This window comes from Lissotriton helveticus, chromosome 1_1, assembly GCF_964261635.1.
Source record: "Lissotriton helveticus chromosome 1_1, aLisHel1.1, whole genome shotgun sequence".
Lineage (NCBI taxonomy): Eukaryota > Metazoa > Chordata > Amphibia > Caudata > Salamandridae > Lissotriton > Lissotriton helveticus.
In genome coordinates this window covers 1,896,456,019-1,896,480,057 of record NC_136057.1, presented here as the reverse complement: position 1 = coordinate 1,896,480,057, position 24,039 = coordinate 1,896,456,019, and the positions used below count along the sequence as shown (strand labels likewise).

General features: G+C 45.7%; 1 protein-coding gene across 1 annotated transcript in view; it reads left to right on the top strand.

The window, feature by feature from the left end:
* Window positions 1-24,039, top strand: part of HMCN1 (hemicentin 1) — a 1,257,483-nt gene that overhangs the window by 971,691 nt on the left and 261,753 nt on the right. Inside the window, exons 87-89 of the mRNA XM_078642741.1 lie at window positions 218-487; window positions 2,716-2,886; window positions 13,909-14,079. Of these exons, the coding sequence (XP_078498867.1) occupies window positions 218-487; window positions 2,716-2,886; window positions 13,909-14,079 (612 nt within the window). The remainder of the gene's footprint in view (window positions 1-217; window positions 488-2,715; window positions 2,887-13,908; window positions 14,080-24,039) is intronic.

The following is a 24,039-nucleotide window of genomic DNA, read 5'->3' as shown; positions in this document are numbered from 1 at the left end:
CTGTATCTACCAGGGAAAGCACACACAGGTCGCTCCCACTCCTTCCCATGCACTTTAGTCTTAGATGTGGGCCTATCAACAACATTCTGATTTCACATGTTGAGTCGTTTACAAGTATGTTGCAGTTCAATACTGTAATGTTTCTCAACACCCTACAGTTAGGAATTTGATTGTCCTGGTCTTTGATGGTAAAGAGCTTTTGAATATGTCCCTACAGGTCATCCAATGATTACAACAGAACCAGTGGAGACTACAGTTGATGCCGGTACCACAGTGCTGCTGAACTGCCAGACTGATGGTGAACCTCCTCCAACCATTGAGTGGTCTCGTCTGGGAAGGCCAATTTTGAGTGATGATCGTGTTACTGTTTTATCCAACAACTCCCTGCGCATTTCTTCAGCACAGAAAGAGGACACATCCGAGTATGAGTGTGTGGCACGCAATGTGATTGGCTCGGTTCTTGTGAAAATTCCACTCACTGTCCAAGGTACAACAGTCATTACCAGTGGGTCAAAGGAAACTGAGTTTGATAGTAATAACATGATCTAAAATTTCACTGCCTTCTTATGTTCTACATGAGTCTCTATGATTTCAGTGTCAAAGGCTCCAGCACAAACACCACAGGATATTGGCCTGATTTAGAGGAGGGCAGAAAGAAAAAACGTTTCTTCAAAATAGTGGATTCACTATCTACGTCTCTGCTAGCATATCAGTCCAATTTAAAGTTAGGCAGAGGGGAATGTCCTGCTGGGGATTCGCAGCGAATCACGTAGGGGAGGGGCGGGGGGGCTTTGCTATTTGATCTGCTAATGTGTGAAGGATGCGTCATGCAAAATAAAAGTAGTTAAACTGTTGCACATAGACTAGCTAATCTTCACCATGTTTAGGGGAGTTACCTCTGTGAAAGACCACCATGGAAATGATGGTAGCCTTTCATAATAGGTTATGATAGTGTGCCTAGGGCCCTGGGGTACACCCCACAGCATGATAGGAAGACTAGATAGGTGGCCATTGCCCACGTACCCACACTTTGTAGCACATTTATAGTGGCCACATTTGGTGATCGAAATTCTGCAATCTAACATAAGCATTGGCAGATTTCCACCAGTGGATCCCCCCTAAAAGCTACCCCTTCCATAGGGACATGATTCACATTTGGTATTGGAAACCCTAGCAGTCCACGTTGGAGGATTCTAAATGTGATAGACTTTCTTCCACCACCTTTGTGGACGTGAAAATGTACTACAGTGGTGGATTACAAAAGAAACCTATGAAGCAGGCCCAATTCATTTAATTTTATTGAGAGGATCTCTCCCTTAACACTTGGCAACGCTGGGGATTTTCCCATCTTTGCAGAGCCTCTCAATTGAGTCCGCTGGTTTACCCTGTCCCTGTCTAAATGTGAACATTCGCTTGGTTCCCAATAAAGGGAGAATGTGCTGTCTGTTCAGTTTTGGTTCTAGTATTTTACTTCATGTAGCTGCTGTAAATCTAAGGGGAAGACATCATTCTTACAGGTCTCATTTTAAGTTGGATTATAATGGAGAAACTGCTAAGTCTGTAGCAGAATCAACCGCTGGATTTCTTCAGTTTTAGACATAGCCTATAGTGCAAATCCTAAGAAATATATTCAGCGCTTACTGCTGAAGTCATAGGATTATGATTTAAATCAAAATCAGGTGTCCACCTCTACATTCCTATTTACAGTTTGTAAATGGCCTTATGTCACCTGAACACCTTCCTTCCAGCCATGAGCTTTCATATGAAAACTATTGCTTGTAAAAGGAAAACTTAAGGCCATAAAAGTTGGGTATTAGAGACAGGCACTTATCTACAAGGTAGGGCTTTCTCATGTAATATCTGCACACATATTTCATCTTGGTCCCGCAATGTCCTTCTTAATTTATGTGGGACCAAATCTTTGCAGACAGTGGTTTGAGGGTGCTGCATTCCACTACCATTACCCACCTTGAAAACACAAACTTGTGTAAAATTAATTCATAGTGATGAGTCTAAGCCTAGAAATAATAGATAAAATGCTGATCCACCTCATAACAAGTAGCTCGACTTGCATTTCTGTGGCTGATCAAGAGCTTGATTTATACTCAGGCGCTCATGCAAGTGCAACTGTGCTCCTTGGTAGGCTGCTTGAGGAAAAGTTTAAAATAGTGAAAGGATTCGATCACACGTGTCTCAAACAGGGAACTTTAGCAACCACTGAGTTTCATCAGTCAAATTGCCTACATGCCTAAAATTACATTTGTGATGTGTGCGCTTTAAAAATAGTGCATTCACTCTCAAAGCTCATATCTTCTGGTGCTCTTCAAGGTCTTCCAGGGTAGGAGCAGTTCAGCTTACCCATCCTTCCTTAATAAGCTCTAATGTAAGCTGCCTAAGCTTCAGGACAATATAACATTATATCATTTAGTAAGGCTATGTCAGCATAATGATTGTAGCACACGCTACCTGCTACTAAGCAGGCCTGCAGGTGTCAACCATGACGTCATCTATGTTGTACTATGGACCAGGACATGGCACCATGAGTACATGCAAAGCATCTTCTGGCTCGTCCAGCCATTATGATTACTGCTGCCACTTTGGTATTTGAAAATAGATTTTTATGTACCAGCTCATCATTTCAAGCTCAGGCCACTGTGCTAGTTTCCGATTAAGGGATTCTTATTGCATCATTGTTGGTGTATTTGTATGTTCCAGTTCACGGTGGATTTTCAGAATGGTTTGAATGGCAAACCTGCAGTGTCACGTGTGGCCACGGAGTCCAGAAGAGGAGCCGTAGGTGCAACAGCCCACTCCCTGCCAATGGTGGCCGTCACTGCCATGGTCCAGACACAGAGAGCCGCGACTGCCAGAACAAACTATGCCCAGGTATTTTGTCCTATGCACTGTATCTCTAGCAGCTGTTAGAAAAACTGGTATTTGGAATGTTTAAAAAATGCACATTATCTCGTTCCTTTATCACTGTAGTAGTTTCTCGATATTGCTCGGTTAATCAAAACCATTGCAACATTAAAAGCATTATAAATGGAATTAAAAGGAAGGTTCAAAAGCAATAGCCCCATAAAATGATTGCAATGTTACAGTCGACAGTTGTGATTAAAAGAGACACAATTGCTTTATTATGCCAACTAAAATTTAACGTGCATTTCAGATCCTAAAGTGAAAATTTACGAACTGTTTACAGATTAAAAATTAACAAATGCTTTTAAAAGATATGATCAGCGACATTAACACTGTTGTTCTATGACAGGGTTACCGTCTGAGATATTAAAAGTGGAACCAGCATATAGAGAGGTGCATATCAAGTCTTGAATTGCATGCTGTATGGTCCACTGTACTAGACTTGCATAAAAAGTAGATGCTTGTAAAGTCTTAAAGTGCAGTCTAGGCTGTCTGCTGTTCTTAACTGGACTTTACAACAGATTAGATATGGTTATGTCATGCCTCATTATTAAAAACCGTTACTTTTGAAGGCAGCTATTGTTAGAAATGGGGGTCTCTAGTTGGCAAGGGTTTGCACCTTTGTCCGAGTAGAGACCCTTCCTTCTAGTCAGTATAAGGGAGTTACACTCCTAAAATAACCCCTGCTCACCCCCTTGGTATCTTGGCACGAGTAGTCAGGCTAATCTTAAAGGCATTTCCACATAACCAATAGTAATACAGTGAAGACACTACAAAAGGACACCACGCCAGTTTCGAAAAATATCCAATATTTTTATATCCAAAACTAGTCCAAAAATGATAAAAATCCACCCTACGGTTCAAGCAGCGGCTCGGTAGTGGCGTCAGGTGAAATCAGGGTTGCAGTGCAAAGTGCGGCGATGCCCCCTGCCGGGCCTTCAGGACACAGAATTGGCAGCAGTGTCGTAGCTTCGGGTCGCTTTTTCTTCTCTTGCAGCACAAAACACACAGGGGCATATTATCAAGGGGGTTTATCTCCGCTTTTTTGGCTTTAAAAGCCAAGAAAGCGGAGATAAAATTATCTCCCTATTACCTAGCTGTCGCTAACACCAGTTAGCGACAGCTAGTAGGAGATAGCGACGATCTTGGGCCCCACTTTGCATGTCAGTGATATTTATCACTAATGACATGCAAAGTGGGCGTGCCAAGATGTTAGCGACTGGAAACAGTCGCTAACATCGCTATCTCCTATTACCAACTTTTGGAGATATTCGTGCTAAGCGCGAATATCTCCAAAAGCTAACACCTGCCCTGAGCAGTTCTTAGCCATGTTATCCAATGGGAGGTGGATAACATGGCTAAGAGCATTAGCTCGGTAATGCATGAATATCGCGGACTTTTCAGCGATATTCATGCATTGCGGCCGTTTTTTATCGCATTTGCGATAAACTTTGGTAATACCAAGGGTTATCTGCGGTAAAAATCGCCGCAGCTCAGTGGTAACATTTTGTCTCCAACCAAGCAATAGCGATAATTATCGCTATTGCTTGGTAATATGCCCCACAGTTCCCAGTGCAGATGGCAGAAGAACTTGAAGTCCTTGCTGTTCCAGAGACTTCTTGAACAGGGGGCAAGATCTTCCCCAAGCCCATGGAAAACTCAATAAAGAAGTTGCAGAAAGTTCAGTCCAGTCCTTTCACTGCCCAAGATGGAAGCAGCCACTGCAGGCCAACACAGCAAAGTGGTAGTCTCTCCTCACAGCTTCTCCATCTCTTCTTCTTGGCAGTCTTCTGTGACCGTCCTGACTCTCTCAGAAGCGGTCGCTCCCCACGCTCCCTGGTCTCTTGGGTATCGTAGTGCTTTGCTCGCATTGCTTTTAAGATAATTGGTGCCTGCTTCAGTATCGTAGCGCTCTATTGCTCACTGTTGCCAAGAATTAATTTGTGCATTGCTCGCATTGCCTTTAAAGTATTTGTGCCAAGAATTAATTTGTGCATTGCTCGCATAGCCTTTAAAAGTATTTGTGCCAGTTTAATATCGTAGCGCTCGCATTGCTTGGTATAAATAAATAATTAGTGCCTGATTGTGCCGGTGCCACTGCCCATAGCGATATTCCATATTGTGCCCCAATCTCGTCCTGTTTCGGTTTTGCTTTTGCTGCCATCTTGTTGTTGTGCCTCGTAGCCCGTCTCTCCACCCCGCTCCCGCCTCCCAGCTGCTCCTCCCTCCCACTGATAGCTAAGACTCGTACCGTCTGCAGAAGCGCTGTGACCGTCCTGACTCTCTCAGAAGTGGTCGCTCCCCACGCTCCCTGGTCTCTTGGGTATCGTAGTGCTTTGCTCGCATTGCTTTTAAGATAATTGGTGCCTGCTTCAGTATCGTAGCGCTCTATTGCTCACTGCTGCCAAGAATTAATTTGTGCATTGCTCGCATTGCCTTTAAAGTATTTGTGCCAAGAATTAATTTGTGCATTGCTCGCATTGCCTTTAAAAGTATTTGTGCCAGTTTAATATCGTAGCGCTCGCATTGCTTGGTATAAATAAATAATTAGTGCCTGATTGTGCCGGTGCCACTGCCCATAGCGATATTCCACATTGTGCCCCAATCTCGTCCTGTTTCGGTTTTGCTTTTGCTGCCATCTTGTTGTTGTGCCTCGTAGCCCGTCTCTCCACCCCGCTCCCGCCTCCCAGCTGCTCCTCCCTTCCACTGATAGCTAAGGCTCATACCGTCTGCAGAAGAGCTGTGACCGTCCTGACTCTCTCAGAAGCGGTCGCTCCCCACGCTCCCTGGTCTCTTGGGTATCATAGTGCTTTGCTTGCATTGCTTTTAAGATAATTGGTGCCTGCTTCAGTATCGTAGCACTCTATTGCTCACTGCTGCCAAGAATTAATTTGTGCATTGCTCGCATTGCCTTTAAAGTATTTGTGCCAAGAATTAATTTGTGCATTGCTCGCATTGCCTTTAAAAGTATTTGTGCCAGTTTAATATCGTAGCGCTCGCATTGCTTGGTATAAATAAATAATTAGTGCCTGATTGTGCCGGTGCCAGTGCCCGTAGCGATATTCCACATTGTGCCCCAATCTCGTCCTGTTTTGGTTTTGCTTTTGCTGTCATCTTGTTGTTGTGCCTTGTAGCCCGTCTCTCCACCCCGCTCCCGCCTCCCAGCTGCTCCTCCCTCGCTCCGCCCCCTCCACTATCCACTTATGTCGAATGCATTTGCGCGCAGCGTTCACGCGCAGCGGATGCGCCCTATGCGCGCCGAAGGTGCGCCAAAGGTAAGCCCGTCTACGCCCGTCCGCGCCTGGACCGCGCCCAGCGCCAAACCCCCTGGCCCCCGCAAAATCCACTCCACCCGCATAATGTACGACGCCGCAACCCTCTCAGCACTCAACTCCGGCCGTCTCCCAGACTGCTACCAAGCCGCCCCAGGACACACCCATGGACCCTTCACCTGCCACTCCTGCAAGTTCGACTGCATCAGGACCCACACCAAATCCACAAACTCCAAACAGAGCTCCGTAACTAACCACTTGAAGTGTATCCTGCTCAATACCCGCTCGATCCACAAACACGCAATTGAACTATGGAACCTACTAGACACCACAACACCGGACGTCGCCTTTCTTACAGAAACCTGGATGAACGCCTCATCAGCGCCCGACATCGCCATAGCCATCCCGGACGGCTACAAGATCATCCGAAAGGACCGCATCAACCAAACAGGAGGAGGCATCGCCATCGTCCATAAGAACACCATCCGCATCACGACCAGTTCCGACGACACCCTCAAAGCAGCCGAACACCTTCACTTCCAGGTCCACACAGACCCTAAGACCACACTCAGAGGCACCCTCATCTACAGGCCACCAGGACCCCGCACACAATTCAGCGAAGACATCACTGACTTCATTAGCCCACACGCCCTCCCCTCCGAGGACTACATTCTACTGGGAGACCTCAACTTCCACCTGGAAAAGAACAACGACAGCAACACCACCACCATTCTGGACAACCTCGCCAATCTCGGACTCAAACAACTTGTAGACACCACCGCCCACTATGCCGGGCACACGCTCGACCCAATCTTCTCCTCCAGCAAGCACATCTCCTTCAATCACGCCACAAGACTCCATTGGACGGACCACAGCTGCGTTCACTTCACCTACAAAAAGACCACGACCCACAACCACCCACAACCAATTCCCCGCAGAAACTGGAACAAAATTACCACCGACCAGCTCTTCACATCACTTCACCAAAACCCTCCTGCCAAATCGTCGGACCCTAACCTAGCAGCCATCAACCTCACACAATGGATCACCAACAGCGCTGACGATTTAGCACCCTTGAAAAACCATCAAATCAAGCAAGGTAGCAAAAAAGCCCCCTGGTTCAATGATGACCTTAAGAATTCCAAGAAGATCTGTCCCACCCTCGAGAAAGCCTGGTGAAAAAACCCAACCACTGACAACCTGGCCACCTTCAAGAACGCCACCCGCAAACACCACCAACTCATCCGATCCACCAAGAAATCTGCATTCAAGGATCGACTCGAAAACAGCGCCCACAACAGCAAGGAACTATTCAACATCGTCAAAGAGTTTACCAACCCCACCGCCGGCACCAACGACATCACTCCCTCTCAAGACCTCTGCGACTCTCTAGCCTCGTTCTTCCACAACAAAATCGCTGACATACATAACAGCTTTGGAGACCAGTCCACCCCACCCACCTCCGAACCAAAACCCCCCTCCAACAACCTCTGCGCCTGGAACCCAATCACCACTGAAAACACCATCCGCTTGATGAACTCCATCCACTCAGGATCACCAACCGACCCATGTCCCCGCCACATTTTCAACAAAGCAGACTCCATTATCGCACCCCATCTCAGAGATTTCATCAACTGCTCCCTCAACTCCGCTACCTTCCCGGAAAGCTGGAAACATGCCGAACTCAGCGCCCTCCTGAAGAAACCCACAGCAGACCCCACTGAACTCAAGAACTACCGCCCCATTTCGCTCCTCCCATTCCCTGCCAAAGTCATTGAGAAAACCATCAACAGTCAACTCGCCGCCTTCCTCGAATCCAACGGCTCCCTCGACCCATCACAGTCCTGCTTCCGAGCCAAACACAGCACCGAGACCGCCCTCATCGCAGCAACAGACGACATTCGAACTCTACTGGACAACGGAGAAACAGCGGCCCTCATCCTACTTGACCTCTCCGCAGCCTTCAACACAGTCTGCCATAGCACCCTTATACAACGCCTCAGCAACGTCGGAATACAAGGAAAAGCATTGAATTGGATCATCTCGCTCCTCGCCGGAAGAACCCAGAGAGTCCGCCTCTCCCCTTTCAAATCAGAAGCCACTGAAGTAATCTGCGGCGTACCACAAGGATCATCACTCAGTCCCACCCTCTTCAACGTATACATGAGCCCCCTCGCATCCATCGCGCGCCAACACAACCTCAACATCATCTCCTACGCAGACGACACCCAGCTGATCCTCTCTCTCACCAAAGACCCAAACACCGCCAAAACCAACCTACACGATGGGATGAAAGAAGTGGCCGAGTGGATGAAGAACAGCCGTTTAAAACTGAACTCGGACAAAACGGAAGTCCTCATCTTAGGATCATTCCCCTCCGCTTGGGACGACTCATGGTGGCCACCGGCCCTGGGAAACACACCCAAACCAATGGACCACGCACGTAACCTGGGCTTCATCCTTGACTCCTCCCTCTCGATGACCAGACAAGTCAACGCCGTCTCATCATCATGCTTCAACATCCTACGTATGCTCAAAAAAATCTTCCGTTGGATCCCCACCGAAACAAGAAAGACGGTCACCCATGCACTGGTCACCAGCCGACTGGACTACGGAAACACCCTTTACGCCGGAACCACAGCCAAACTACAGAAAAAACTCCAACGCATCCAGAACGCCTCAGCCAGACTCATCCTAGACATCCCCCGCCAAGCTCACATCTCCGGTCACCTGAAAGACCTCCACTGGCTCCCCGTCAACAAAAGAATAACGTTCCGTCTCCTCACCCACGCACACAAAGCCCTTTATGACCTAGGACCTGAATACCTCAACACGCGCCTGACCTTTTACACCCCCACCCGCCAACTACGATTGTCCAATCAAGCCCTCGCCGTGATTCCACGCATCCAAAGATCCACCATGGGGGGAAGATCCTTCTCCTACTTAGCGGCCAAGACCTGGAATTCTCTCCCCACCCACCTCCGCCTTACACAGAACCATCTCTCCTTCAGAAAACAACTAAAAACTTGGATATTCGATAGATAGCGTACCCCCCCTCCCTCAAGCGCCTTGAGACCCTCTGGGTGAGTAGTGCGCTATACAAATTCTAACTTGACTTGACTTGACTTCTTGGTTCCAAAAGAGTTCTAAAGTTCTGGGGTCTGGCCCCCAGTATTTATACTGCAAACTCCTTTGTTCTCTCAGGCAGAGAGTGTGTGTGCTTAGTCCAAACCAGTTCTGTCCTCTCTGGCCTAGCTTTCTGGCAGGAGGTGGAGACAGCATTGTGCAAAGGCAGACCAGGTCCATTCAGGTGAAGGGAAATCTCCCCCTACTCTAAATGCAGCCCAGGTCCATTCAGCCCAGTCCTGACTCATCCAGACTCTCTGGAGCCATTGCATATCCCCGGCACCTATCACCCCAAAGCCAGACAGTAACTACACATCCTTGCAGAGGCACACAGGATGGCTAAGCGAGAAAATACCTACTTTCTAAAAGTGGCATTTTTAAACACAGAATGTAAAAATCACCTTTACTAAAAGATGCATCTTTAGATTTTGAGTTCAGGCACACTAAACTTTATTTTCCCTTCTGGTCCCAATGGCAAGTTATATTTATAAGATGTTATAAGTTAACTCCCATGCTTTCCTATGGGCCAGATAGCCTTTCAATAGTGGACAATGAAATTGGCAGTATTTCACTATCAGGACATGCCACACACATCAGAGCATGTCCTACCTTGCACATTTATTTATTTTATTTATTTATTATTTGAGCTTTTAAGGCGCGACAGCTGCCCAAAAGGGTTTCCCGGTGCTAAGATAGTGCAGCTAGTAGAAGATAGAAGAGGCCATTAAGTTATTGATCAAAAAGCCAGGTCTTGACAGCTTTACGAAAGCGAGTGTAACAGTCCTCTGACCGAATATCCAGAGGGAGGGAGTTCCATAACTTGGGCCCCAGATAGGTAAAGGAGCGACCACCCATTCTGGAGAGTTTGACCTTAGGCACAGAAAAGAGAATTTGGGAAGAGGAGCGAAGGGAACGGGAAGGAGAGTAGCACTTTACCAAGGTCTGCAAGTACCTAGGTGCCACCTTATTCCTAATCTTATGCATGTAGCTAAGCGCCTTCAACTTCACTCGGTTTTCCACCTTTAGCCAGTGAAGGTCACGAAGGCGACTAGATATGTGATCAGTTTGCGGCATCCACTGAGAAGGCGCGCCGCGGCATTTTGCACAAGTTGCAGGCGTCGAGTGACTGCCTGGCCACCCCTAGGTAGAGTATGTTGCCATAATCCAACCGGGAGGTGACCAAGGCATTAACTACAGATCTCTGGGCATCACTGGGCAGCATCCACAAGATCTTTCTGAGCCAGCGTATGATGGTAAAACATGTTGATGACACCTTATTAGCCTGACCCTGCATTGTCAGACCCCTGTCGATGATGACACCCAGGTTACGCACCTGCTCCGCAGGAGAAGGAAGCGGGCCTAACTCTGCAGGCCAGTGTCTGGGGGACCAGAGATCTGGTTTGAGTCCGAGGACGAGGACCTCCGTCTTTCCCCCATTCAGTTTGAGAAGATTGTGGTTCATCCACTTGGCGATTTCCCCAAGTCCAAACTGAAGGAGAGAGGTGGAGGCCTTGTCAGATTTAGTAAGGGAAAAGACAACCTGTGAATCGTCGGCATACGTGAACAAAGTAAGTCCGACGCTGTCTGCTATGTGGGCCAGAGGGGTAACATAGAGATTGAAAAGTAAAGGACTAAGAATGGAACCTTGGGGGACACCGTGAGGCTGGGAATAAATATTAGAGGTGGCTGAGTGAGAGAAAATTTGGAAAGTGCGGTCAGAGAGGAAGGAAGCCAGCCAGCCAAGGGCTGATCCTTCAATACCCATGGTGGATAGAGAGTCAAGGAGAATTTTATGTGAGATGGTGTCGAACGCCGCGCTGAGGTCAAGTAATATCAGTGCGGCCGTCTCACCTCTGTCTAACAGGGATCGAAGATTCTCCGTGACGCCCAGGAGTGTTGTTTCCGTAGAGAAACCTGCCCGAAAACCTGATTGCGAAGGATGCAATAAGTTAATTGTGGTCACAAACTGTGTGAGGTGGTGATGGATGTGTCGTTCTAGAACCTTAGAAAATGCAGGCAACAATGAAATGGGGCGATAGTTAGGCTTTTTCAGCAGTGGCGTGATCATCTGGTGTTTCCAACTGGCTGGGACAGTAGAAGTCTTGAGGGCACCCTGTCCACAGGGGTCCTTTGGGCCTCCCTTAGGGGCGACTCACATGTAAGAAAAGGGAAGGTTAGGGCCTGGCAAGTGGGTGCACTTGCCAAGTCGACATGGCAGTACTAGGCTGCACACAGACACTGCAGTGGCAGGTCTGAGTTACCTTTGAAGGCTGCTTGTGTGAGTGGCACAACCAGTGCTGCAAGCCCACTAGCAGCATTTGATTTAAAGGCCCTGGGCACACTCAGTGCACTTTACTAGGGGCTACCCAGTAAATCAAATATGACAATCATGGAAACACTGATCCAAAATACAATTTACGCAGAAATCATATGCACGTTAGCACTGATCAGCAGTGGTAAAGTGCCCAGAGTCCTAAAACCAACAACGGCAGGTCAGGAAAAAATAGGGGGAAAAAGCAAAAAGTTTGGGGATAACCATGCAAAAAAAGGGCCATTTTCAACAGCTACCATGGAACCAGCCTAAACATTTAACTGGTAGTTTTTGAAAGGATACCAGGATTATCATTGCAATGGTCTCGAGTGAGTGAGGAAGATCTATAAAACAAAATTAAGCTTAGGGCTGCAGACCCTCACAGGGTTCCATATTTTTTGCCGTGACCTTTAAGAACTTTGTAAAACGACAGTTCAGAATGGTGTCCGTTGCTTTAAACCATGTGATCACGGCCTGCCTGTCAACCATGCCTCGTTGATAGTGCACTCCTTTCTGTCATCTTTTCTTCCCCTGATTTACACAATCTGCAGCAAGCCCTTTTGATGTCCCAATTTTAGGGCACTCTGTCAGCCTGGCTTCGAAGAAGGCAGAAGAAATATCTCATAAAGTGGACTTTTAGGTGCATGGACCACCTGACCTCCAGATAAGGCTGGGGATTATTTTATACTGGTTTAAAATTATACAGGCATGAGATCTGGAGGATAAGGACTTCTTGTCTTGAGTGCAGACATTTTTTTTGTCACTCCATTAATAATGAGGCTGGAGGTGAGGACCCTTCCCATAATGATCAGACATCCAGATCATCATGGCCAGTTCTAGATACTAACGAGAGGGGGCATCTTCACTTGTTTGTACTTCCTGTCAGGGAGCTTGACACAATTGTTTTGCTGGAAAGGGCTTTTTTCATTTTCATACTTTAATGTAGCCCCTTTTCGTGCTATTAGTTGATTTGTTAGACCAAACTCAAACCTTATCTGGGCCGGAGAAGCATTAGGAAGAGATCTGAATAGTTACATGGTGATCAGATTTAGGGTTCTCACGTGTCTACCATGGAGGGCTTCACTTCCATAAGAGACGCGCGGTGCAAGTTTTGCTGCTGTTATCTTCAGTAGTGGCAGGTAGCTGGACTGTCCAGTGTTCTCTGTAGGGTGGTGAAGGCAAGAAGCAAAGTGTCATACCTTTCCTTAGCAAGTCCAGCCTGTGCTGTGTGGAAGGAGCCCAAGTTGTTAAATAGAACTCATAGGTATCTGTAGGTTTTCACTGTCTCCAGTTATTGGCCATGCAAAAGCCATTAGTGTCTTTTCTGAATCCTGTTGGTCACTTCTATGACTTTGGTTTTTCTTCTGGTTTATTGACATGCCATTGACTATAGAATATTGAGATAGTTTGCCAATGAGGCCTTGCAAACCAATTTTTGTCTGGGTAAGGAGTATCACATGATCTGCATACAGAAGTTTCGAAATATGCATGTCTCCTAGTTTAGGTGTGTTAGCATTTCCAGCATCCAAGGCAGGGGCCAGGTTGGATTGAATTGCATATTTGATCTTCGGAAAAGATGAGCGTGACGTCACCTGGGCTGATGGGTGTAGTTTAAGTTGTAATTCCCAGCTCGTGGGAGAAAGGTAGAGTGACCTCTGGGGATTGGTTATCATTGTTATCAGTTGCAGGAAATATTTTGATTACAAAAATATCACATAGCACTCATGTTCGTCAAGGAGCTGCGCAGTTGTTTACAAAGAATGTTTTTATTTTAGCAGGAGCACCTCGGTCATGATTCACTTTTCACACAACAGAATACTGTGAAGGCTCCATTTAAGACCAGGGTAAAGTTATAGTGTGATGGAGAGATTAGATTTGAAACTTGTAACTGTAACACTAACTCGCAGCACATTGATTGATTCATTTTTAGAAGAAACATATGCACACATGTTTACAATTTCAGCCACCGGGAGCTGAAGAAATGTGACCAATATTTCTCAATTATTGGTCAAATGAAAGCCAAAACCAGAAACTTTGATCTTTTCAAGTTGCCACTACTGTGGATACTGTGGACAATTGAGAGCCCATTAAAACTATTTTGAAGGGTGGCCTTGAGCTGGTTCAGAAATCTGACACTGATTCTATCAGAATGTGAAAGAAAGAAAGAGAGCTTTTTGTCAATTGGCCCATCAAATGGTTAAGTACAGCCAAGCCAATATCCCCACTCATTCCTCTAGTCGTCGAAGTTGTTGAATAATGCAGTGTGTTTTCCTGATTTAGTTGATGGCGCCTGGTCGGACTGGAGTCCTTGGGAAGAATGTTCACGGACCTGTGGTCAGGGAAACCAAACAAGGACCAGAACATGCAGTAACCCACCAGCACAATATGGCGGGAAGCCATGTGATGGGAACGCCATGGAAGTTATCATGTGTAATGCTAGACCGTGTCCAGGTAAGAGTATGGGTACGAGGAATATAGTAGGTATAAGTACTCTAAATCGTACCAATGATGTTCAGCTGCAGAAGTGTCTTCAGCGATACTAACCAATTTGATCTGCAATTTAGTTATGGCTGATGCAATCTTAGGTATGCATTAGCATTTGAACTATAGGCAGGCCGTATCCTACCACAATTTAACCATGGTGGATAACTGCACAACAAAACATCTTTTATTAAACAAAAAACAATAGACGGCGATTGTCCCCTTTCAGAAAATGTTATATTATAAAAGCATCAGAATAATGCATTTATTTACATATTTATTGATTTGTATAATAGTGACTTGTGACACTTTGCGACTTTGCTGCTGAGGAGTACTGACAGCAGTAATTGGGTTAACGAATCTCGTTGTCTGGATGATAAAAAGTAGAAAGCTGTTGATATTTGGAAAATATTTATGATATTTTCAGTTGTGATCTTCAGCGATGGTAAAACTGCACTCAAATAGTCAATCCCACTTTACAGGATGGATGTCCTGATGATTTCGGAGTTAGCTGGGAAGTCACCTTTGAAATTATGTTTTCAGTTTTTCATGTATTCTGCCGTGATTGATAAATGGCTCAGATCTGGGCACAAAGCATTCCAGAATCTGGCTCTCAGAAGAAAGACAGAACTGCCTCGGTGACAAATTAATCTGGCCTGTTATAACAGGTTAGCTTTGCTGGGTCTCAGATTCTGAGTAGGTATCTAATTCCAGAGCACAGATTGAAGATATATTGCACCATGTAGCTTTTGAGTATTGGAGATGGTGCAGAGAAGTTTAAACTTTATTCTCTAAAACACTATACAGATTTTTGAGGACCTATACTGTTTCCTATGATAAAAAAAACTCTTTGACTGGTGCGTGTTCCTGCTACCACGTAATACTTTTTTTTCCCACTGAAAAGTCAAAAGGTTAAAGTAACATTATAGTTATGTGTATTTTTCAGCAACAGCATTAACGTTTTAAACAAAAAAAACTGCAATTCACAAGTAATAGTTAACAGACCTAACTATAATTTGCGCTCCCACTGTGCACTGCTTACGACCGTACATATTACATCTATCATGGTATGTTCTATGTCATCACTGATGGCATCTCATTTGACATCATTGATGACATCACTGATGACATTCTCCAATGAGTGAGTTAGTTTGTTTTACAGTTTGCATAGTTTCGGGTGCCTACCATAATACCTTTCTACCTAATTTTGTACAGCCTGTGTCCAGCTGATGGGTGTAAGTGTTTACAAAATGGATGTGCTCCTAATGCATCATAGAAGTGTAGAGGTATTGAACACATTACAAATGCTTGCATTGAAGAGTAACCATGTGTGCATGTGACAGTTGGCAACTTGTGTTTAGCATGTTCTACAGAAGCTTTAGGCTGTACAGATAAAGTTTGCAACAGGGCAAAGATTCTACAATCAACATACTAAGTATTGTAAGTAGCCTTGAGTTATTGGACAGAATCGGCTCAGCATGACAATTTCTACGTAACATAGAAGACTGTGTGTGCCCGCATTAAACTATGTAGATATGCTTCAGAAGATGGGCTATCTGTAAAGTTTTCACCACAGCACAAAGGCTGCAGGTAGTATAATCACCTTCAGACTTTGCTTATTTTAAGTGAATAGTGGTTTTTCTTTTTGCCAAGAGTTGCATAGACTGCACACTTTTCTTAGAAGATTATTTTTAATACTCTCTGGTGTATTTCTCATGAGATTTCCACTGTCTGTGAACAGTGTGGTATAGGTTAAACTCTCCACAAAACCTGGGAGAGGCACCCTTAACCATCAAAAAGGACAGGGCAAATCACCAGTCCCTTCTGTGTAACTAACTCAAATGGAACATGAATATGATAGTTGAAAGACTCTAGGGATGCACCACCACACATGTACGTATTCCAAAAGACTTTAAGAGGATATTTGTTAAGCACTAAACACCTTCTTCTATAAAAAAAGGTCGAATTTTATTTGACACAATCAAATAGTAACATTCCATAAAATCTAATGATATAAAACCATGTTCTACAAAATGATACTATATTACACTTATGCAAATAAAAACAACACTTCTTGCAAAGTCTACAACTCAATTCTGACAACAATTAAAAACTATTCATCAACGCATTTCAAAAAAACAATTTTAGATAGTAATATTTTAAAAATGTTTTTAAAAAAAACAATCAAGTAACAAAGTACTGTCGACGTAGCGTTTCGATGACACTTGAGTTGGCTCACACCACCTTCTTCAGGACATAATATTATAAAACATAACACTGGTCGCTTGCTGGTTTCACCTGATCTGGTTTTTGCGGGAATTATGATCCTATTATTTAGAATGATAGGGATGTTTTTCTTGCCCTTATTCTCCCTACCATTCCGCCTCAGAGTCCAAGTCCCAATTTGCTTGCGGCATTATATTATGCTTCTTCGCTTTAATACACACTCATTACTCTTTGGATCATCGTTCACACTTTTTCAGTTTCAATGTAAGTGGTGGAATTACCAAAGTCCCTTCATTTTTCATCTTTCTGACTTTTTTTCAGTCTGTGGGAGTCCTGAGCTGTTCCCATCCAGGGATTCTCTTTCGCGTGTATAGTCCGTCCTCTCGATTGGATCATTTCCAAGAGTAGGCAGAGCATGTGGTGCTTCATCACCATCCTCATCTGATGTAGGAAAGTAGGTTTCTGTTGACGTTACCACCACACACATTTTGCCAAACTACTGATGCACCTTTTCTTGGTATGCGCGGGGTCCCTGCCAATCAGGTGCCCAGGGCCTGTGTTCTTTCCCCAAAACTAACCCAATTGGCATCTCTGGCCACAGGTCAGCTCCCGGTAAATGGTACCACAGGTACCCAGAGCACTGTGACCAGGGAAGAGCTCTAAGGGCTTCAGCACTTATTGTGCCACCCTTACAGGCCCCGCACCTTTACACACACACACTGCCTTTGCAGGCTGCGTGTCTTGGTGCAGAACAAAAGTGAAGAGTGATCATGGCACACATCCCTGTGTGCCATGCCCAAATACCACTGCTCTGGCATACATCAGTCACCCCTCTAGCTGAGTGCCCTAAGCCAGTGGTGAGGGTACAGGTGCATGAGCCCTGTACGCCTACAGCTCCCAAGTACATTCCTGGGCACTGTAAGTGCAGTGCTGCCATTAAGAGTATATGGTGCTGGGTGTTTGTCATTATGGCATCAGTGTGGGTTTAATGTGCTGTGAAGTTTGATATCAAATGTGTCAGTCTTCAGTGTAGCCATTATGGTGCTCTGGAGTTCGTAATGAGAACCTCCCAGCATCATATACTCTTAATGGCATCACTGCACTTACAGTGCCCAGGAATGGCCCTGGGTACTGTAGAGGCACATGATTCATGCACCTGTGCCCACACCACTGGCATAGGGCACCTAGCTAGAGGGATGACTGATATATGCCAGGGCATTGGGTGTGTGGGCATGGCACACAGGGATGTGTGCCATGTCGAGACTTTGTTTAGTTCTACACCAGGCCACTCAATCTGCAAAGGCAGTGTGTGGGTGTCAGGGTGCAGGGCCCCTAAGGGTGGCACAATAAGTGCTGCAGCCCTTAGGGGTCTTCTCTGGTCACAATGCCCTGGGTACCTAGGGTACCACTTACCAGGGGCTGACATGTGGCCAGAGATGCCAACTGGGTTTCAGCATCAATACAGTTTTAGGGAAGAAACATAGGCCCTGGGCACCTGATTGGCAGCAGTCCAGGGCACACTCAGTCAAAACACATCAGCAATTCAGCAATAAGTGGGGGCATACCAATGCAAGAAAGATGGCACTTTCTTACAGCAGGGTTTACAAAGGAGAAGCTTCAAAGGCATGCCGCCTTTGTGAGCCTCTCCAGACCATTTGCTGCTTTCAGCAACTGGTCCCCACTGGTTCTACCCCCCAGTTTGGGCAGGAGAACCGGCGGGAAAAACAAGTGGAGAAGAGAGGTGTGCCCACCTCTGCCAACTCCACCACTAGGGTCGGGGAGGCAAGGTGAAGCACAACCTCGAGTCCGCGCCATCTTGAGGATGAGGGGACCCAGCCGACCAGGAACAGGCTCCTGCCCCCCTCCCATTGGAGAGTGGCAGAATAGGAGGTGTACCCACCCCAGGGAAGGGACCCATTGGTCCCTGCCCTTAACCTAACTGTAAAGCCCGTACATTTAGTGTTTAGGGGGCACCCTGAACCTTCCTTCCTTGGATCCAGAAACCACAAGAAAAGAAGATAGGAACAAGGATGAAAAGCAGTGCAGAGCTAACAAGAGGACATCGCCCCTGACTTGGCCCCAGCCCTACAGGCATGTCTCCCCTCGAACCTGCTCCTGCGAAATCCTGGTGTGTACTGCAGCCAGCAACTCAAAAACCCCGGAGGACCTGCCTGCCTTCACTACAAAGACTGAATCTCCCTTGTACACCGGATTAGTTTAAACTGCAGCTTCTGGTGCCAGCCTGAGACCCCAAATCCAGCCCACTCTGCACCCGCCGAACTGGGCCCGAGCTCGAGTGGAAGAACAAAACACGAGGAGGTCCCCCTGGCGATCCTGACCCAAGATCCTGCAACCCCTGACCTGCCTAAAGCCTACAAACGATGCCTGCAGCCTCAATCCAGAGGACCCCTTACCGCGACCAGAACGGTTAAGAAAATCCAACGTCCAAGGCACCCCTGCACCCGAAGCCCCACAGCCTTGTGTGCCCAAACCAACGGTGCCTAACCAACCCTCAACATCCCAACTTACACCTCGGAGTGGTGGTCGCTGCTGGAAAATGCTTGTCCCCGAGCCTGCAGTGTTTCTTTGTCCTGGAGGTTCTCCATTGGAAACAACAGGGCACCGACCTCAAAACAGCACCCTGCACCCGGCCGCCCTAGTGCTGCTGAGGGTGCACCTTTGGTGCTACTTTGGTCCCCAACTTGCCCTGAGCCAAACCCTAGGAGCGTTTCTCCCACAACCTCATAGCCTGCTTGCCAGCAGCCACCAACCGGAGACCCCCTATCCTCCATAGGATAACATTGGCCTAAACACTCTGCACCCGGCCGCCCCAGTGCCGCTGTGGGTGCAAGTCCAGTGCATCACTGACCCCAGGAGACCCCTGAGTTAACCCCAGAACCTTAACTCCCACAGTCGTTTACTTACCTGCAAACCTATAACCTGTTTTTCCTCCATAGGATAACATTGACAATTTACCCTCCAAAAAACGAGGTTGGCGTTTTAAAAACTAAAGATATTCTTTAAAAATCATACAAATAACCAAAACTAGTTTTCTCACCTGTTTGCAGTAACGTAAAAGTAACTTACCTGCAATTTGTTGAAAAAGCCTATTCATTTCAATGTACAGCTCCAAAAAGTTTCTAAGTGTGTAGTTTTGAAAACTGAAAATATTCTTTAAATATCGCACGACTAACAAAAACGCATTTACTCACCTGTTTACAATGAATTTCCCAGTGCTTAATCTAGGCATACAGCCCTGAGTTAGAAAAAGTTACGTAAAAGTAACTTACCTGCAATTTATTGAAAAAGCCTTTTCATTCCAATATACTGTATTTGCTAAGTGTTGCATATTACTGCTCCCCTGTAAATCAAACAAAGTACAATTCCTATTGCATTTTCAAACTGTTCTATATCCAGTAACTTATTACTGAAAAGTATTTAATGCTTACCTGTACCAGGCTTGCTTGACTCTAAAAATAAACAACAGTATATATTTTTATACAAAAACAATTGGCCTAGAGTTCAGTTCTTGAGTGTGTGAATGTATTTGCTGACTGAGTGTGTACATCAAATGCTTAACACTGTCCTCTGATACTGCCTTTCTGCTCGACCAAGCTACCAATATTAGAGAGTAAGGTTCTATCTAACTTTAACCTCTGTCTACCTCTGGGGACACTTGGATTATATACACACAATACCTATTTTGGTGTAGTACATATAGAGCCAGTCCCTTTTATCTGTATCTTGAAAAAGATTCAAGTTGAAGTCGTCAGTGATTACCAAGTTTGCCATCCGCATCACTCATTTCCACTCCAAGAGCAGATTAATCAACTAATCCACTATACTTGTTTTTTTCTCTCGGGTTGATATACATATTGACCAGGACAAGTGTGGTTGTCAGCTGCTTATCCTACTCATCCAGGGCCAGCACCAATAACCAGAGTTTATTTATGTCTAGCATCATGACCATTGCAGTGAGTTTAGTGTTCACGTAGGTCATTAGCCCACCTTTTGCTCCTCTGTGGGTGCTACTTTTACATGCCAATTTGTTATATTCAACAAACCTAATTACTGGGGTACTAGATTGTACCCATGACTCCTGTACTGCAATAATATCGATATTATTAAAGTACTCAGACAATGAAGCATCTTCAATTTTCGGGCCAAGACCTCCCAGATTCCCAGCACAGATACTGTATGCCATGCTTTATTGTGAGATGCACCATGGATTTATCATTTCAGTCTCGGTGGCACTCCACTGACAAATATATGGCAGCCAACTCCAATTGTCCAATGTACCCAGTTTGGTTACTTATCTTGACCCTGTGCCTTCCTCTTCATGGGCCTTTGCTATTTGTATCATCAGCCCAGAAACTGAAGTGGGCGAGGACCAACCCACTGCACCTTTCAAGGTTGGGGGTGCCTGTTGCAACTGGCCCATTGTTTGTCATTGATGGGTTAGGGTATAGATTCCTCTCTACCTTGCAGCTTGAGTTGTTGCTAAAAGCAAGGGGAGGTAACAATTTTTATGCCCCAGCTCCTTTCCTTACAAGCCATGTAGGCCTTATTCTAGAGTTTGGTGGTAAATCTAGTGGTAACACCATGACACTATAATAATGCCATCACAGATAGAAGTTTCTGGATTACATCGGGCTTTGGAGTCGCGGAGGAAAACAAAGTGATAATACGTACAGAACAGCAGGTGCTACTATCGCAATTGCTGATTTTTGTTTCCTTTTTCAGTATTTACTTGCATTCCTAACAGAACCTTGCTGCTGGTTAATTCATGCAGTAGTGAAATATTTCCACATTTATTAACATGGCAGGAATGTGAAGTAAACCAATTACTACATACTTCTTCAATTTCAGCTGCACTCTATCTGAGACTGGAGTGTCAAGTTATTCTGTGGTTTATACAAGGCCAATCTTTTCCCACATGACCTTTACTTAAGTGTCCTTAGTCTTTTTTTATTTGAGGTATTATTATATTGTAAAGTATGCTAACGCCCTCGAGTGTGTGTGCTTATATTACGAAATATAATAAAATGCATGAAATGGAAGGCATACAAAAACTGAAGTCACACCCATATACGTTCTGGTATATTTATATGACTTTATGCTTATGTGGAAAATTATATTAAAACCAGGGGCTCAAGGAGCCCTTAAAATGCCATTTACCAGTGTGCCTTTCTGTTTTTTCCAGTTCATAAAACCTTCCAGTTGCCAGGGACATTCACTCCTCATCCCCACCCATTCCTCAGAGATAACAGCCAACTTCCCCTTCCTTCTATCACGTCCAATTTACTTAATATTTTTTATTAAATTTTTTGTGCTTAGACAACATACTGCTCAATACAGATAATCCTTTTTAGGTTTGTCTACCGACAGCTGTAGTTCAGTCTAATTCAGCCATTGGCTTTGATGTGTTTTTAGGACTTGCGCTGTCGCAAGACCGATACTAAATAGAATATGGAGGGTAATTTGTCTTACCGCTTGCCATTGGTTAAGTGTGTCATTGCTCTTGTTATCTGGCTTATTGTTGGATGAAGAACCGATACATCACTTCCGTTTTAGCAGGAAGCAGCACTGACCAACTACAGTCTAGTTACGCTGCTGGCTGTTATCTTTTTATTTAGGGACTACTTGTGTTTTTTTGCTGCTCGCATTTCCACAACTGCCAGCTTCCTGCACTCACCAGCGTTGCAGCTGCTGGCCATGGCGTGCTGGGCTAACTCGGCCCACCATACTCCAAGCGCCGGCTCTGGCATCCTGCGTGCCATTAAACAACCATCCCCCGGCAGTCCCCGAGGGCTGCGGCCCATGATCCGGCAGTAAGGGGGGGGATAATGCCCTGTAATCGGGATAGATATCGTGCCTCTCAATTATAGACTAACCTCATTTTCACCACAAGGTGTCTTAACTCTTTGGGGGCTCTCCGGGACTGGTTGCTGCACGCAGGGGGGCGGGGGTGAGCACCTCATTGCTCCCTAAAGTTGCATGGTGGGGGGCAGGGCAGCGAGCGCCGCGTTGCTCCCTAAAGTTGCATGGTGGGGGGGCAGCGAGCGCAGCGTTGCTCCCCTTCTGCTGCTGTTATCGTTGGGCATATTATTGCCTGTGCTCAGGATTGGTTCCCAGAGACATAGGGGGTAGCAATTGGGTGAGCCTGGAAGCGGGCGGGTGGTAGTGCCAGGTTCATGGTCCGCTGCCGGGTATCCACTGGGGGGAACGCAGGGTACTGGGAGAGGTATGGCAGGCACGGGGCCCATTGACTCGCTTTTTACTCAGCGGCAGGTTTGGGCTCTCCGGGCGGCCGCCGAGTTGCCCGCATTGGAGAGTCTACAGAGGCGGACCTTACCTCGGCTTCCCTTGCACCTCACCGCGAGTGCGACTCCCACGAGGAAACCTATACTGTAAAACACTCCAGAGCTTTGTAACAGTATTTCGAGAGACTGGAAAGTACTCGTTTTAATTGGAGATTCTGCGCTAATCATGACAGAGGGTATGTTCCACATATATTTAGATTAAAAGAGAACGCTACATTATGAGTGGGAAAGGAGCGTGGCCTAGCGATCTAAGGCACTGGCTTGAGGCTCCAGTCTCTCCGGAGGCGTGGGTTCAAATCCTACAGCTGCCAATTATTTTTACTAAATGGCTTCTTTTGTGTTCTCTCCTTCATTGCCATTTAATTTCAAGTGTATGCTCAGAAGAGTATGTATACCTTTCATATGTACTCAGAATTACTCGTAAACATTTGCCGCACTAACAATCTGTTTAAATCAATGCTAATAATGAGCATTTTAATTGAAAAGAATGAAGTTTGTTGCATTCAGCAGTCAACAAGATTCCTACTTGAGGTCTCCCAAATGTTGCTCTTTCAGTTTGGTTCCAGGTCTGCTTGTTTCTTGGCAAAGGACTTAAAAGTGAAGAAAGACGCGATCAGGACAATTAATGCTGACAGAAGCATTAATTGAGGTTTCTTCTATTAATCGCTAACTTCTTATTCTTAGCATTCTGTAGTAGGGGATCTCTGTGTATAGTCATAATCTAGTGAATAGTCCCGCCCATGTGTGTGGACCCCGGAGCAATCAAAAATAATCTCTTAAAGTGTCGAAAAATGCAGAACTGCACAGACACTAAAGAGAGAATTTAAAGACAGATAATGCAGCCTATATCCACAGGCTACACTGTCCAGTACTTCAACTAGAAATTCCACCAAAAATCCACAAACAGCAAAGCCTGTCCTGATTTCCCTTGCTTCAACAGCAAAACCCCTCTGGAATGATAGAGAGGAAGACCTGGACAGACAAGCCCCATAGGCTGCCATTATGTGGCTCAAAACAGGATACTGTGCCTTTAAGAGAACCTTCCAGAACTTCACAGTATCCCAGAATGCACTGCAGGTCCCTTTTACTTTCAGTTCTTTTTTCCGGCTCCTGCAAGCAGGACCCTGGAGCATTGAGCTCTCCCTTTTCAAGGGTTTATTGGTGATATTTTTCACTTTTTCAAAGTTATTTGAGTACTTTTCTTGTAGTACTTTGCTGTTTCTTCCTGTTTTTCTTGGGGTGTACTCTTGATTGTCGAATATGCCTGCATTATTCGACAAATGCCCTGAGTGTTCCAGGAAGAAGGCCAAGTCTGACCCACACGAGGTGTGTATCATCTGCCTTCCTGCATCCCATGTCCCAGAGGAGTGTGACATCTGCC